The sequence below is a fragment of the Eumetopias jubatus genome, unplaced genomic scaffold (genome assembly GCF_037043125.1).
Source record: "Eumetopias jubatus isolate StellerSeaLion01/CBP00866 unplaced genomic scaffold, mEumJub1_p1.0 scaffold_13, whole genome shotgun sequence".
NCBI classification, from domain to species: domain Eukaryota; kingdom Metazoa; phylum Chordata; class Mammalia; order Carnivora; family Otariidae; genus Eumetopias; species Eumetopias jubatus.
Window position 1 is genome coordinate 113,510,385 of NW_028274819.1, and position 16,330 is coordinate 113,526,714.

Genomic DNA, 16,330 nt, shown 5'->3' on the forward strand with positions numbered 1-16,330 from the left:
CATTGATTAGATTTCTGCTTAGCGTTTTGTAAAAACAATTTCAATATAAACTTCTTTCTACTCCATCATTCATGTCTTCTTCCTTACTATTTTTATGCAAACTGGTTTACAATTATTGAGGGACATTTTATCAAAGGTGTTTTTTCCAAGGCCCCCCAAAATCCAACTCATAAACATTAGGTGGGCTTATAAATTCATGCTTTATCTATTTCCTTATTTATCTAGCTTTTGCCTATATTCTAACAGCAGGCATATAACCATTAAAAAAAGGTTTGTATAACTTAAAAATGACAGGATCTCTATGGGCTACCTTGTTTTTCATACGAAGGGTGTTGTTTCAAACGAGGGCATGGAAACCAGTAAGTATTGGCTGCTGTTTTTGTTGAACACCTTCCAGAAGTTTTCAACTGAAGACTCTATGCACTGTAGTTCTTTCAACAGAGAGCTGACTGATATTTGAAGAAGTTTTTCATTTCTCCAAGAAGAATATAATGTATCTTCCTCAAGCTTCACTTTTATTCTTAAATACAGTTATTTTTATTTGTGGAGAAGTTATACAAGGTAACTGTGTACATCATTCTAAGGTAAGAATTTTAGCAATATTATTTTAGCTAGGAAGTATGGTTATATTGTTTTCAAGATACATATTAAAAGTTTGAAAATATTAATTGTAGTACCCAATGTAATTATGGAAAGATTAAAGTGTTTATTTAGAATGCTGAGACTCTGCTTAAATGATATTATTTTTAAACTTAGGAAACCATAAACTGAGGATTGTCACTTAACACATTTCTAATGAAAAAAATTTTAAAGAAATTACAGGCCTAGGTTAAAAACTAGCCAGCAACTTTCAGGTTAACTTTGATAATGAAATAGCTGATAGGTATAAAAAAATTCACTTTGCTGTTTAAAAAAATGAGTATTCTATAAGCGTTTATATTTCAAATACAGTCTTGTGAGTGGTTACCTAGGAAATTAGAAACTTTTATTTAAAACAATGTCAGTGTGACAGCTAATAAAGTATATGCAGTACTCTAAGTAGATGGGGATTTGAATCTGTACATATTCAAATATTGATTTATAATTTAAAATATTTTACAATGTATTTACCATGGTATCAATACCAAATTCAAAGTTCCAAGGTTGAATAAAGAATAAATTTTAGGAGAGCCACACAAATATTAATAATGCAATTCTCTAAAATACTAAAAATGTAAAAACCTTATTTATTTAGAGCTGAAAAAATATGGTTGTCACCTAGGTTTTTGAAAACATCAGTATGCCAATTATTACAAGAGGAGAGGGGAAAGAGCAAGAAGTTAAAAATAGGTCAATGTAACAAAATGCCAGGGTCTTTTGGGGGCAAATATCTTTTATAATATGATTAGCTCTTTACCTTTTTCTCAATATCCAGGTCAAAGGGAGGTAAAGCTTGTTACTGTTTTCTTTTAATAACATTTATTTAAATCTATGTGACTTCTACCAAAGAATGTTTTCATATCGGAAAACCAGTATTTACCAACAGAAATCAATACATTTGGAATGGCAGCTGTATAGTTGGCTTTCCAAGAAGACTTCTGTTGTTGATTTTGCAAAATTCCGTGCTTTTTTACTATTGTCACTGATACCTTTCAAACCAATGAGTACTTGATCTTTCACATCTGTAAATAGCTTAGTTTCTACAAAAGCAACAAGCCTTCCACACATACCCACCCCTCCCGCCCCCGATTCCTAATAGGTTGCTGGCAGAAAGCCCATTTGGCTTAGAAGTGTAGATATCTCAGGGAACCTTCCGAGTCCTGGTCAAGGAACTTCAGATTGCCAGATAGATGCCTGGAGCAGGGAAGGCTGGGTGCTGGATCAGACACCGAATGGGCTAAAGTTCAAGGTCAAGGCCACGGAGCCACTAATGGAAAGTAGACCCTAAATATATCCCTTAGGAATTGGAGAAGAAGAAGGGAGAGCAAAAATATTGAATTAACATATACTTTTTATTCTTACCTAAAACTTACCCATAAGGTTTACTTGTGGAAGTTTGACTAACCAGTTCATTGTTTTTTTTTTCTTCTAACGATCATCCTTGTGTACGTCCTGAAATTTCATCTTTTCCATGCACTCTTCTTATTATGTATTATGTATAGAACATACTTCATATATTATTTTCTTATTTCTATTTTTTTAATGTAAAGGATTCTCCAGCAGTTAATGTTGTAGAAGACGTATCTAATGCAAAAGATGAGAGTAAAAGTAATGATACTGTTTATAAGGAAGACTGTGAGGAGTCATGTGATGGTAAAATTAAAATTACGCGAGAAGAAAAACATTTTATGTGTAGTAAGTATTAAAAATGACCACAATTATAAGGGTATATGATTTATTATTTCTAGGGTATACATAGAAGGAAATAGGCCTTAGCTTTGTTTGGGTCATTTTTTAAAAATTTAAACTCAATTAGCATCATTAGTTTCAGATGTAGTGTTCAATAATTCATCAGTTGCAAGTAACACCCAGTGCTCATCACATCACATGCCCTCCTTGATGTGTTTGGGTCATTTTATATGTATGTTGATCATCCTAGGCCAGAGGTTTTCTGTGTTTGGCACATGGTAGGTGCTTAGTAAATATTTGGTGAATAAATGAATGAATCCTTCTTATACACAGCCCTGCGGCATCTGCTGCCCACCGAGGGCAGAGGGCCCTGAGAGCTGTGTTTTATCAATCCACCGATGGCTATTTTTGATCTTCCCTCTGAGCCACTAGGAAATTGCACCTTAGTTTTGAGGAGGGAATCCATTAATACTGAATAGCTGCTACAAAAAGTATAATACAAATTCATAGCCGATTTATGTAGCAAAGCATAAGAACAAATGGTCAAAGTCTTGATTTTTGTTTAAAACTATTCAGTGACAGCGCAGGAATTTTCATGGTCTATTACAAGCACATGGTGGGCAAGATAAAGAAGGGGGATCGGAGAGGGAGGGGGTGATGCTCTAGTCTAGCTCTTACAGGGTGGACGTCCTGGCCAAATTATGTGCTTAATTCTATGTGCAACACGAGCACCTCTGGTTTCTCAGGCCGGTGGGTGCCCCGTGGGTACTGTCCCTTAAGACAGATGTCTAAATCCGGAGGAATCTAACAGAAAGCGAGAGACTGAAAGTGAAAAAGAGGGATGTAGCTGGGTGGGGTCGGTTTTAAGATATCGAGGGTTATTACGTAATTCTGCTGTGAGAGTGAAAATTAGAGAGAATCTTTTGAAGAATACTATGTAGATGCTTCTGTTAGAAAAGGCACATCTCTATAATTGGCCTGGGAAACACAACATAGTGGATGGTTAGTTCCTGATTTTGAGGGTTGTGTCGTAGAGAATGTCTTGGGTATAAGAAGTACAGACTGAAACATCCAGGGACACCACGGGAGCCTGCTCTCCAACGATTTGGGTGATCTGTACTGCTCTGGCAACACTTCTAAGAATACAACTGCTTTAAAATAAAAAAAAATTTTTTTAAAGAAAAACGTATAGTAAAAGTTCAATCAGAAACCAGCCAACCGAAACTTTGACTAAGACTTATTGTGTATATGTGTGTTTGCTATTTGCTTATATAAAAATATACAGCAGTAATAGAACAAACTAAGAGAAATATTTATTTTGAAAATTAACTTGCATGATATGGATTATTGCCTTTTACTTTCTTATATGGTAAGAATTGAGGACTTCTGGACCTCCTGCTTTTGTATCTCTCATCTTATGAAGTCAGAATTAATATTCAGAATATTGTCTCTCTGTTACATGAGATTAAATTATTTGGGGGTCATCTAAGCTATTGGAAAGCATAGTTTCATTAAGAAGTGTTAAGACAGTTATTTTCTTGGTTAAACAAAAGTTAAACTAACTGGAGTATTTAGATAGATTGAGATATTATTGTGTCTACATATTTATCCAAAATCATGTAAAATTCATGATTTTTCACTCTATTTTCTCTAACAATCTAATATTTAGCCAACACTTTTTATTATGATTTAAGGAAACTTGCAAAATTCTATTGTTTCCTACACCCGAAATACCAAAAAGCTGCTAAGAAATATGATGGACGAGCAACAAACTTCCTTGGATTATTTATCCAATCAGGTATGGATCTGTTCTCTTGCGTCGTTACTGCACATATTCATCGATATGGTTGGAGGCACAGCTATTTCATTTTGCACTGTGGTCACATCCAGGCGTGTGTTTAGGGCCTACTCTGTTAGGGGCATCATAGCAAGCCTCAGGCAGACACAAAGCTGCTTGGACCTGGTGCTGGTGAGGTGGTGGGTGTAAGGGGACAACTGACTGAAAGACGCAGGCCCTAAGTGGCGCCCACCAGGAGCCCCGGTGTGTGAGGGGGAGCTGGAAGGAACAGGTTGGCGGCCTACAAGGCTGCTCACTGCCCAGGGGGCAGGTGGGAGCCACACCTGCAGGGACCCTGTGCTCCTCCTTTGCAGCCTTGCTGTAGGGGTGAGGGGCGCAGTGGGTGGGGGGGCAGTGGGCATTATTACATATTGCAGAGCTGGGTTTGTAAGAGGCTCAGGGACGCCAGCTATAGAATTCAGGGGAAGGGGTTTTGTTCGAATATAAAGTGCTTAAAGGTGTGCCTGTGTGTTTAGGTTAACGAGCTCATGAACCGGGTTCTCCTTCTGACCACAGAAGTTCTCAGAAAGCACCTGGACCCTTTTCCCCACAGGCCGGTTCAGTCACATGGTGAGAACTTTGCTGTTTCAGACTTTTCGTTCTTGTCTTTAATTGCTTCAGATTTTCCCGCACGACTTGGTGCCTTTAGGGGTTTTGTTTATAAAATACAGCTATTATCTAACGGACTGGAGGAGTCCTACCTGCCACTGGGCAGACTTCAACACGGACAAATGTGCTTTCCTAAGTCGGGAAGGTTTTCGAGCCTCTGAAGGCCATGCCGTATCAAACGTACATCCTCAATTTGTTGCAAACCGCATGGTTTTATGTACGTTGTTTCTGGGCTGACCTACATTTTATTCATGACTAATCTTCAGTTAGAAGAAAAGAAGGTTTCAGAGTTCTTTCCACCTGTGGAGTATTTTTGATATGTTCCAAATATTTCAAATTGGAACACAAAATTTGAAAAGAAAAACTTAAGACAGAAATAAAGTGGAATTTAGAGCTTTTTGTATAAAAATACAGTGTAGTAGTTCCCAGAGGCTTGGGTTTCTAAGGACAATACCGCATCATGTCTTACAAATGTGAATGAATACCAAAGAGCTCCAAGTAAATAAATATGATTGAGGGCCTAGGGTATGACCTTTCTTCCTTACAAAGGGAAGGAAATAAACAATTACTGAGAATCTCCTAAGTGTCAGGTGTAAGACAGGCACTTGCGTATGTTATTTTATTTTAAATCATTTTATTGCAGCTCCTGTAGTTAGGAGCGTGGGCGCGGAGGCCGGACCGCCCGCCTTCCACTAACTCATGCCATTTCCTTATCAGCAAACTGATGATGCACTTACCTCCTACAGTTGTTGCAAGGGTTCTATGACCAAGTGCGTGAAAAGCTCTTCAAATAGTGCCTAATGCACAGTAAGACAATATGAGGCTTTGCTGTGATGATGATCATCATCAGAGGAGGAATATGCAGCCCAGAAAAATCTAAAGAATGTGTGCACGTTTATTTGGATGGTGATAGCAAAGCGTGTATTCCAACCCAGATCGATTCTTTCTTGTGAACTCTTATCAAACCTCCTTGCGTCCAAGGTTCTATAAGAACGTCTCAGCAATTCAGAACAAAGGCAACAAACCCATTATCTTCTGGAGAAAAAGGGGGAAGCAAACAATCTTTAACAGATAACTTTTTGTAGACATTTTCTGCATATGTGTGCTTTATATAGCGCCTCACTAAGTAATCACCAGAATAACACTATAAAGTAGGCAGTATTGTTACAATGATGGAAGAAGACAAGTGGTTGAGGAGCCTAGCTAAGGGTTCTCGGCTGCTGAGGAGTAGGGCTAGGACTCTAACACAGGCTGCTGGTCTGGAGTCAAAGGCTCGCATGTGTTTGTTTCTCCGGGTAATTAACAATGTAAGGGTTGCATTTATTTTATTACATTTATAAAAGATAACACAAAGTGTCTTAGAATAAAATGTAATATCCATATCCAAATAATATGCTTACAACACCCTGGGAAGTGGGATGCTTTGGAGAAGGTGATTACAGGATGCTACAGTTCTAACTATTGGCCGCAGAGCAGGCTCTGGCCTCAAGCATAATTTCTTTTTGGTGCAGAAAGTGATTTTCCCGTCCTCTCCCTTTGGCTCTTGTAACGGCGCTTCCCAACTAGAGTCTCTGAAGTTTCCAGTAGTCAAGGGTGTGTCACTTGTCATTAATCTACTTTGGGTAGATTATTGTATGGTAGATTATTATCATTTGGTTTTCTCCTTCCCATTCATATAGATTTCCTTTACACATTATGCCCCCAAAATAAGCCTAGATTCAGGAAAGAGCATTATTTATTGGGTGAGAGAATGCATAACTATAAAATCTATTAAATAAATGTGGATCCCAAAAGGAACATTTAAGCAGTATGGAGTACTAATCAGTAACAGTGATGTTACTAGTGAAGGTTTATTGCAACAAGAATTCCTTAATCCCATTTCTTGCGTGTGTTTTCTCCTGATTTCTAAAATCGAGATCATTTTTCATTTCTAAGAAGTTAAAATCATCATATCGCTAATGGAAATTATAATTTCAGAGAGCACTGTCAGATCTCTACAGTAAAATGATTAAGTCTTAAATACACACTTGAAAATATCCTAACTAACTGATTTTACTTTTCTAGGTTTAGATTGTACTGACATTAAAAATACCATTGGCTCTGTCACCAAAACACCAAGTGGTTTATACATAATCTACCCGGAAGGATCTAGTTACCCGTTTGAGGTAAAGTTTTCCCTTATCATATGAAACAGGACAAGCAGCCAATCTACTTAATTAATATTAAAAATTCAATTGTTTTAATATTTTTTCTTGAAATTTTTAATATAAATGGGTAGAAGTTCCAGTTTCAAAATTTTGGTTTTCTGAAATTCTTTGCCCAAACCATGAACCTGTAAAACAGCTTGAGAGTTTTTCATTTTTTCACTTTTCCATTTGAGGTTTCATGTTTATACTCTTTGAAGTAAATCCATTTGGTGTAAGAGCTTATATTATCTTTACAGTGGGCAGAAATATGCATATAAATGCTTGCTTTAATTAGCTTGTGGATATTAGAAAGTAGTGGGGTGCTCTGCCTTGGAACTTGCTAAAAAAACTTTGATTTCCCTTCCTATACATGAAGGTGACAGATGGTTTTATGTGATTATGTAAGAAATTAATAATTACAAAAAACCTTTCACTGAAGTATGAGACAGATTAAGAAAACCTTTTTTAAAATTAAAACCATTTTTAAACTGAATAAGATAAATTACGCTCATGTCTATCTTTAGTATCCTATGCTATGATTTCTGGAAGAAATTTCTATCAGAAATTACTGTTATTGACAGGATATATATAATATATTATAATATTAACCTAGGAATAGTACATATACAATAACATATAAATTATTTATACATAATTTTTTCTGTTCACTCTTTTGTGCATAAGAAAGTTTATGATGTCACTATCACATCTTATTGATAATCTCATTAAACAATAACATAATTTGTCTCCTGAGTAGATACTACCAGTTTCTCATCCTGAAGTTATTAAATTATTTATTTATTTCTAACATTATTTTCTCATCTATTGACAAGATGTCAAAAAATTGGGGTTTAGATGAGAAATAATTTTAAAATTACCTAACTTTCTTCACCTACAGATTCAAAAATGAGCCTGAACATACGAGGAGAGGGAAGGCTTCTGATTTTGTCACGAGTGGGATGCATAATGACCTTCTCGAGCTGTGGGAAGGTGTTTGTTACCTAACTTCCTCCAGGCTGCCTTTCTCCGTGTGCAGGGAGTTTCGGATGGGGATGCTGGCTTAGATTTTCTGTCACTTCTTGGGGTCCCTCCAGCTGTCCTTTTAGGGGCATTTAGAGGTGCAGCTAGAGACACCTGCCGAGGTGGGGCACGGATCGCGCCATTCTGTCTGCAGAGCCCAGTCTGAACACAGGCCTTTCAGGCTTTTGGAGAAAAGAGTAATTGAAGACAGGTACATGGGCATATTTAATGAACACTTTAAAAAATCAGTGTTTTCATTCAAAGGAAAAGTGAATTTGCAGATACCTCAGGCTGCTACATCAGACTGGTAGCACTACCACTCAACTGAAAAATATCCATGGGGCTGAGGGTTACGAGCATAGAACACATGTATGTAAATGGATTACTGACACAGGGAACTGTAATTAGCTTAGCTGCAGGTTTGTCTTAAAATAAACAGCATTATTTCTAGAGATTGACATTTGAATATATGAATAGCATACAACTGCGTTGAAACTTTCAGTGGAACTGTCTTAGCTTTCTCTGGGCTTAAGGATGAAGCATGAGCTTTATGTCAATGAATGAAAATGATAGTATATGATTTTTATCTTTTCTGGGTCTGTCTTAGGTAATGTGTGACATGGATTACCGAGGAGGTGGATGGACCGTGATACAGAAGAGGGTTGATGGGCTCATTGATTTCCAAAGGCTGTGGTGTGATTATCTGGATGGATTTGGCGACCTTTTAGGTCAAATCTTATTTCTCCTCTTTTTTTCTTCTTTTTGGCATGACACCTATGGACTGTTTCTCTGTAGGTCACATCACAAGCAAAAACAGCAAATCCTCTCTCAAATTACTTTCTCTTCATTTCTATTACTTAGAACGAGTGGGTCTTGGGTTGGGATCTGGAAATCCTTATCTTTAGATATGTGTTGAAACGGGGTTGAGTGAAAGTTCTAACCTGGGTAATTATTAAGCATTTACTGTGTACCTAGCAGAATTCTGGTAGATGCTCAACAACTATTTGTAGAATGAAACACTGAATGGGTGGGCAGGGTTGTCATGAACCTTGCAACGCTTGATGTGTGTGGTATGTCTCCGCGAATGGAGAATTGAGGTGCACAGTGGTACAAATTCAAATCACGTGACCTGGGAGTAGTATTTTATAAAAATTTGTGAAGTCTGTTCACATAATTGCCGCATGACAGCATTACCTTTGCCAGCAAATAGGAATGCCAGTATTTCTGACCACTGCAGAATTTGAACTTTGTTGGAAGTTTTGCAGGCGATTTTGATCATTTTCATGATGTTATTTTAAGTTACTGTTGTTTTAATTTAAAAGCTTTAACATCCCTTGATAACATCGTCCAAGGATTTAGTAAGCAGGGGTGTTAGTTGTCTTGCTACAATCCTGCCTGCATGCTAATGATTTTAGAAAGCACGGGACATGTAATGAAGTGTTACGAAGGCGGCTGGACAGATGCCATGTCATGGAGCACAGTTAATATAGTGTATTTTCCCAGCATTACCTCTAATTTTCTGGCAAGTGCTACCTCCTAATTTCAGTAGTCATAGATCTACAGGTTCTGAATTGCCATCCTTCTCACTTGATGCTTATTTCTACCGGGAAATTATCTGAGTTTTGAGACAAAGGTCTTCAGGCAGGTATATTTCATGTGAACAGACTGTACTTGGTATAGTTTAAAAATAAACTTGGGATTAAGGAAAATATATTGTTAATTCAAATTAGGGGCTGGGGAGAGGGGCAAGATGGCGAAGACACTTATAATGGAGTGTCATAGACTGGAGACACCAAGTGGACCCCCTTCCTGTCTCTTCTTCGGGGTAATTTCCACTCCTGCATGGGTGTGCAGTTAGAGCGCCCCGTCAGCCCTGAGGGGAATGTGGTGCCCTAGCTAGAGTTGCAACCGCGTGAATGCTGTCACTCTGTCCCCCAACTCGCCAACTCTCGGAAGTTTGTTTCCACTAGACCCGTCCTTCCCTCAGTCATCTCAGGGTGCAGCTGGGGGAATGTACGTTAGAGCAGAGGCTGTGCCAAGGTGGGCAGGGGGAGGCTCGAAGCCAGCAGCTAGAACATGCAAGGAGCATGCAGTCCCAACCCTGTTTCCTAATTCATCCTGGAATTCATTTTCATTCATCACATGTCATGACATGTTTGTTTGTAGGTAGCTGACACTCTGCATTCTAATGAAGAAATGCTTATTCACAGGGCATCATTCTGAAAGACAAAAAAAAAATAATTTCAACTGAGCATTTTCAGGAAATGTTTCTTTAGGAGCTGCTGATTTGGAGGTTAAAACTCTTAACATTTATGAGCACACATCATTTTGTTACCTGCCATTATATTTCAACAGCTTCTTTGTTGACATACCTTGAGGTAAATCTTGAAATTTTAGTTAGTCGTTAAATGAATTTTTGAATTTATTTTGGTGAGAGTAAAAATAAAACAGTCTAGTTACCCCAGGCTGGTGAAGTAGAAGGGGGAAGACTACATATATGTGTGTGTGTGTAGGTGTATATACATGCTTGTATACGTATGTACACACACATACAAATAATACATATGTATATATGTATATATATATTTTGTAAATTAGGCAAACACTGATAATTTGAGTGAGGGCTATCTAGTCTCTCAAATAATTTATGTGAGACATTTCAGTGTTAAAACTAAACAACACCAAACACTCAATAATAAAGGGTTATTCTAAGTTGTATTAAAATATGTTGAAACACTTTTTTTTTAACAGGTGAATTTTGGCTAGGACTAAAAAAGATTTTTTATATAGTAAATCAGAAAAATACCAGTTTTATGCTGTATATTGCATTGGAATCTGAAGATGACACATTTGCTTATGCATCATATGATAACTTTTGGCTAGAAGATGAAACAAGATTTTTTAAGATGCACTTAGGACGGTATTCAGGAAATGCTGGTAAGTTTTTTATTCCCCAAATTATGCAGGATATTTAAATATAGCTTAGTCAATATTAGGTGAAGATAAAGTAATGCGTTTCTCTTGGTCTAGGACACATGACTGATATTTTTGAAGCCCTGCTATGATCATTGAACCATCTCGTGATTTTGAAGAGCTTATATTCTTTAAAACTATTTTCCATGTGTAATTGCAATTGACTCTTTAGAAGGAGAGTCTATGGGGCAGGCTGGGAAGGAATTGCTGACATTTTCATGTTATGAGAGGTTGGCATTTAGAAATTATAGAATGTTAGAGCTGATCTCTCTTCTTCTCACTTCCCAGCTGAAGGAACCTAAGATTAAGGGACTTGCCCACAAGTCCCAGCTCATCACACATGAGCCAGGGCAAGGAGCCAGGTTGATAGAACAGCCAGTTAAGTGGGTATTTTTTTTCACTATACCTTGTTTCATCTACTCATTTCCAAATAAATGTAATTTTTAAGAAAGTCAAAATACATCATGTTAAATTTATAATTTGATGCTGAAAAGTATTAAATTTGAGTTAATACCAAATTCAACTCTCCTATTGTTGCTCATCATGGCACTTGTTTATTGTGTATATTTATGAGTGAGATATGTTCCTAGGTCTTTAACTGAGTACAATATAGAGGGAGGATAAAGAAAACCAAAAGCTTGGAATACTGAATACTGGCAGAGCTTTGGTGATTTAAGAGAGGGAGAGAAGGATCCCAATCGATTGCAACTAGAAAATCTTCATGGAAGGGTAGTTTCTAACAAGAAGTAAATGTTAGATTTAACGTGGAAGGTTTTTTGAAAGTATATACTACAGCAGAGCTGGATTCAGTCAGTTTGGGCCCAGGTATTTATATCCAAAGATGGAGATGTCAGCATTCTTATAGTTGAGAACCACTAATCTGTACTTGGAGGAAGGGACAGGCTTCTGGCCAATGAATGTTGGCAAAGAGAACGGCTTGAGCCAAGACACAGCGGGAGGAAAATGGCTGAGCGTGAAGAGGTGTCGGGTAATGTTGGAGTCCCTGACATCCGAGGGGGCTTAGCCTTGGGATATTAGGTGAAGGTCTGAAATTCCAATCCTGGTGTACAGGGAAAATTTTCGAGAGTTACAATATGTGATTTTTAATGCTGCATCTATAAAAGTGGAAAGAACTATCTCAATATGGAACATATTCTGTTAGGAAATGTTTGTGTGGGTTTCTCTCTTGGAGTAGGATCTAGAGGATACGATTTATAATATGGTGCAAGTGTTTTCACCACAGAGCCCTCAGACTTTGCCCTCAGAAAATACTCTGCATTTTCCCAGTAAGGTGAAGTAACTTTCAACAGATGATCACATAATACAATCAAGATAAAGAAAAGTCGTCAGTAGAACATAAAGATAAAAACAGATAAAACCAGGGGGTTAAGTGTGATCAGGTGCATGGTAGAGGTGAATTGCAAATTTGATTTTGACCTCAGAGCAAAAATAGAAATATGAAATTTGAACATTTGAACAACACAGTTGTTCCAGGAGGACAAATATTCTTGATTCTAAAACTTGAGAGAGCTTCATTTGGGTTCTCAGAGAAAACAGTGTTGTGTTCTAAGTAGACTCTCACAGGAAACATGGCAGTGAGTTTTATTGGGCTAGGTCTTAAAAATAGACTTATGCATTATATTGTAGTATTATTTTTTAAGGATTTTATTTGTAAGTCATCTCTACACCCAACGTGGGACTCGAAGCTACAATGCCGAGATCAAGAGTCGCATGCTCCACCGACTGAGCCAGCCAGACAACCCCTATGCACTGTATTTTAAGAATCATTTATTAAATACAACCCAGGGAGGAGCCCATATAACATATAACCATTCTGGTGGTTGGTCTTTGTCCAGAGAAACTATCTGTGGAGGAATCATATGATTTAGGCAATGTTCCTTAAGTGTTGTCTCTCATCCGAACTTCTGTGTGGGTGTTGACAATTATCTTCTCCCTGCAAATCCCTGCAATGTGGGCATTTCATTTCCTGTGAAGTGTAGGGTAAGAGGCTTTAATAACCAGCAGAGCTGGGGTATAGGATGAGCCACTACCACTTAGGAAATTCTCCAGGCTCCTCAAAGACCCAAACATTCGGAACATAATGAAACAAATGTGGGCTTTGGATTCCTCAAAGATTTTGCATAGCTTCACTTTAAGTCAGTGTTTCAAACAGATTAGCAAAGTTTTTTTTTTTTAGAGATTTATTTATTTATTTTAGAGAGACTGAGAGAGAGAGTGTGCACATGCATGTGTGTGTGGCATGGGGGGGCAGAGAGAGAATCTCCAGCAGACTCCCCACTGAGTGCGGAGCCCAATGTAGGGCTCCATTTCATGACCCTGAGATCAGGACCTGAGTGAAAGCAAGAGTCAGATGCTCAACGGACTGTGCCGCCCAGCGCCCCAGATTAGCGAAGTTGACCTGCAGGTGTGATCTCATGTAAGGGACTAATTAGAGCCTTCTGTTTATACGGTTTTAGTAAAATAGGGCATGGCTTCTGCCCCTGCTACTTACTTACGTGGGCTCCTTGGCCAAGATGCTCACTCTGAGGTTTTGGTGCCTATCAGGGATACCATACATGAACATCAGCCATTTAAAAATGGTTTTCCTTCAACTCCTCTCCATGTGTTGTGTGGGGAGCCATGAAGAAAAGGCACACCTCGGTAGTGTAGCTGATGGCATGCTGGAAGCAACTGGGTGTTTTATACCAACCTGGTGGCCCCTAAATAAAACCCAACAACTTGTGCATTTACAGATGGAAGCATCTGAAAGGTGGCAGCAACCTTTCCAGCCAAGCGATGGAGAATGGTAGAGGCATGAACACTTATTCTGTACTCTGTATTATTATTACATAGAAATTCTTCTTTTCCCTATTACCATATTACCATTCCCCAAAGTATGACGGGTTTGTACAGCATCATTTTTGGCCTAAATTATCTGATTCTGTCTACACAGCCAAATTTCCGTTTGGACTGTGATTTTACACCAAATATCCACTTAACGATGCCTATCATGCTGAGGAATTCATTTCCAGGTTCTGCTATATTGCAATCTGGAGGAGAGATTTTAATACGATACCTAGTAGAAAATAACCGAAACCTTAGCTCTAGATGCGAAGCTTTATAACAACAGATTTGGCAAAGGTCAATTAAATTTACAAAAAGTGCCTTTTAAATGTACCCATGTAAAAAAAATCTGTTTTACCCAGGTGATGCTTTCCGGGGCTTCAGAAAAGAAGAAAACCAAAATGCAATGCCTTTCAGCACATCAGATGTGGATAATGATGGGTGTCGCCCCGCATGCCTAGTCCGGGGTCAGGCCGTGAAAAGCTGTAGTCACCTGAGTAACAACACCGGCTGGTGGTTCAACCAGTGTGGTCTAGCGAACCTAAACGGCATTCATCACTTCCCTGGAAAATTGCTTGCAACTGGAATCCAATGGGGCACATGGACCAAAAACAACGCACCTATCAGGATTAAATCTGTTTCAATGAAGATTAGAAGAACTTACAATCCATATTTTAAGTAATCTCCTTTTAAATTGTAGTGTGTGTTCCACAGTTATTTTTGATAATATAGAAGGGATTTTACATAGTTTCTCTTTTTACTCTTTCAAACCTTTTAGCCAAAATTTAACTATAGATGACATCTAGGTGTTAAGGGTTTAATTAGAAATCTTTACTTTTGTAGAGTTTTATAAAACATGGCTCAGTGTATGCTTTTACTACTAAGCACATTAACAATATGTAATAAAATTTGTTTTAAGTAAATTGCACCTTGTCTTCCTGGAGTCTGTTGTCCTTTCAAAGAATTGTCCCTTCTCTTCAAAGAACATGTATTATAGTAGGAATATTGTTAGGAAAATTGAAGAGAACATTATACTTATTTCCATATTCATTAGAAATGGTCAACTCTATAATATACAGATAATTTCTATTGAAGACCATTACAAGGAATAACTGTGCAGATTAATATACACATGGTTTAAATACTTTACTATTTCCAGGTGATTCCACAATATTTTACAGGTAATAAGAGTTTGCTGCACCAAGAAAGTCCTTTTTTCTACATTTTATTGTGGTAATTTTATTCTTGTTTGTAATAAATGTACTGTACATTTATATCCTTTTATCCCATATTAAACCGGCGAGAATGGTAGGAACTTCTTTAAGTGAGGGACAACAAAGAAACAGCCATGACTCAGTGGTCTAGAGGCAGCTCTTGGAACAAGCCTGTCCCCTCCACTTTTTCCACTAAGTTGGAAAGAGTTGGAATGGCAAGTATTCCTTGGGAAAACAGCAGGGAACATCCTGAGCCAAGTGTCAGTCATTGATCAAAAAGATGAGGGATTATGCTAAGTGAAATAAGTCAAGCAGAGAAAGTCAATTATCATATGGTTTCACTTATTTGTGGAACAAGGAACAGCATGGAGGACATTAGGAGAAGGAAGGGAAAAATGAAAGAAGGGAAACTGGAGGGAGAGACGAACCATGAGAGACGATGGACTCTGAGAAACAAACTGAGGGTTCTAGAGGGGAGGGGGTGGGGGGATGGGTTAGCCTGGTGATGGGTATTAAGGAGGGCACGTTCTGCGTGGAGCACTGGGTGTTATACGCAAACAATGGATCATGGAACACTACATCAAAAACTAATGATGTAATGTATGGTGATTAACATAACATTAAAAAAAAAAGACAAGGGAGACAAGAACCAGTATTGAACTGAAAAGTACGTTGTCCAGAGTTAGGGTGATACACTGAGGTAGGAAGAAGACTGAGTTACAAATACATGTGAGGATGTAGATCAAGGGGAGACATCAGCCCAGGTAGGGCTGAGCTTGATCAGAACGGAGAATCTGATCTGAGCTCAGGGATGGGCAAAAATGGCAGGGTCACCGTGCAAAATTGCTTTTGCTTTGATCGCCTCTCAAAGCTGTGAACAGATCACATCCAGGATTTGCACAGGGTCAGGTCGCACGTGGGGGAACATGGTTCCCTGTGGCCTCCATGCATTTCATGGAGGCACCGTTGAGGATCTGTGTCTTGGCAGTGGAGGAAGATGTCTACCAGGTCGGAGGAACATAGAATGGCTAAGGGGCAATGGCCCTCAGGAAGCCTTGTGAGAAGCTGCAAAGTATCAAGAGGCCTTAGGCCCCGTTGTGAAGGAGAAGGCATATTTTGGTTAATAATCCTGAGCTCAAGGCTCCCAGAAATGAGGCGACCTGAGCCTTGGGAGAAGCTAAGCGATCAGGACAACTGTTCCTTTTTTGCTATCTACTCTCCTGACAGCCCACACGCATCCCCAGCAGTGGGCAGGGAAGGCCGTGCTATAGTTCATGGTCTGAACAGCATCATCACAGATCATCCTTTCAGGCTCTGAG

General features: G+C 38.5%; 1 protein-coding gene across 1 annotated transcript; it reads left to right on the forward strand.

Moving 5' to 3' along the window:
• The first annotated feature begins 491 nt into the window (after nt 1-491).
• Nucleotides 492-14,479, forward strand: ANGPTL5 (angiopoietin like 5). Its single transcript, XM_028105752.1, has 8 exons — nt 492-584; nt 2,190-2,334; nt 4,023-4,126; nt 4,642-4,735; nt 6,839-6,939; nt 8,588-8,708; nt 10,732-10,917; nt 14,160-14,479. Exons 1-8 carry the CDS (start codon nt 492-494, stop codon nt 14,477-14,479), a joined length of 1,164 nt encoding a protein of 387 aa, XP_027961553.1.
• Nucleotides 14,480-16,330: the final 1,851 nt, after the last annotated feature.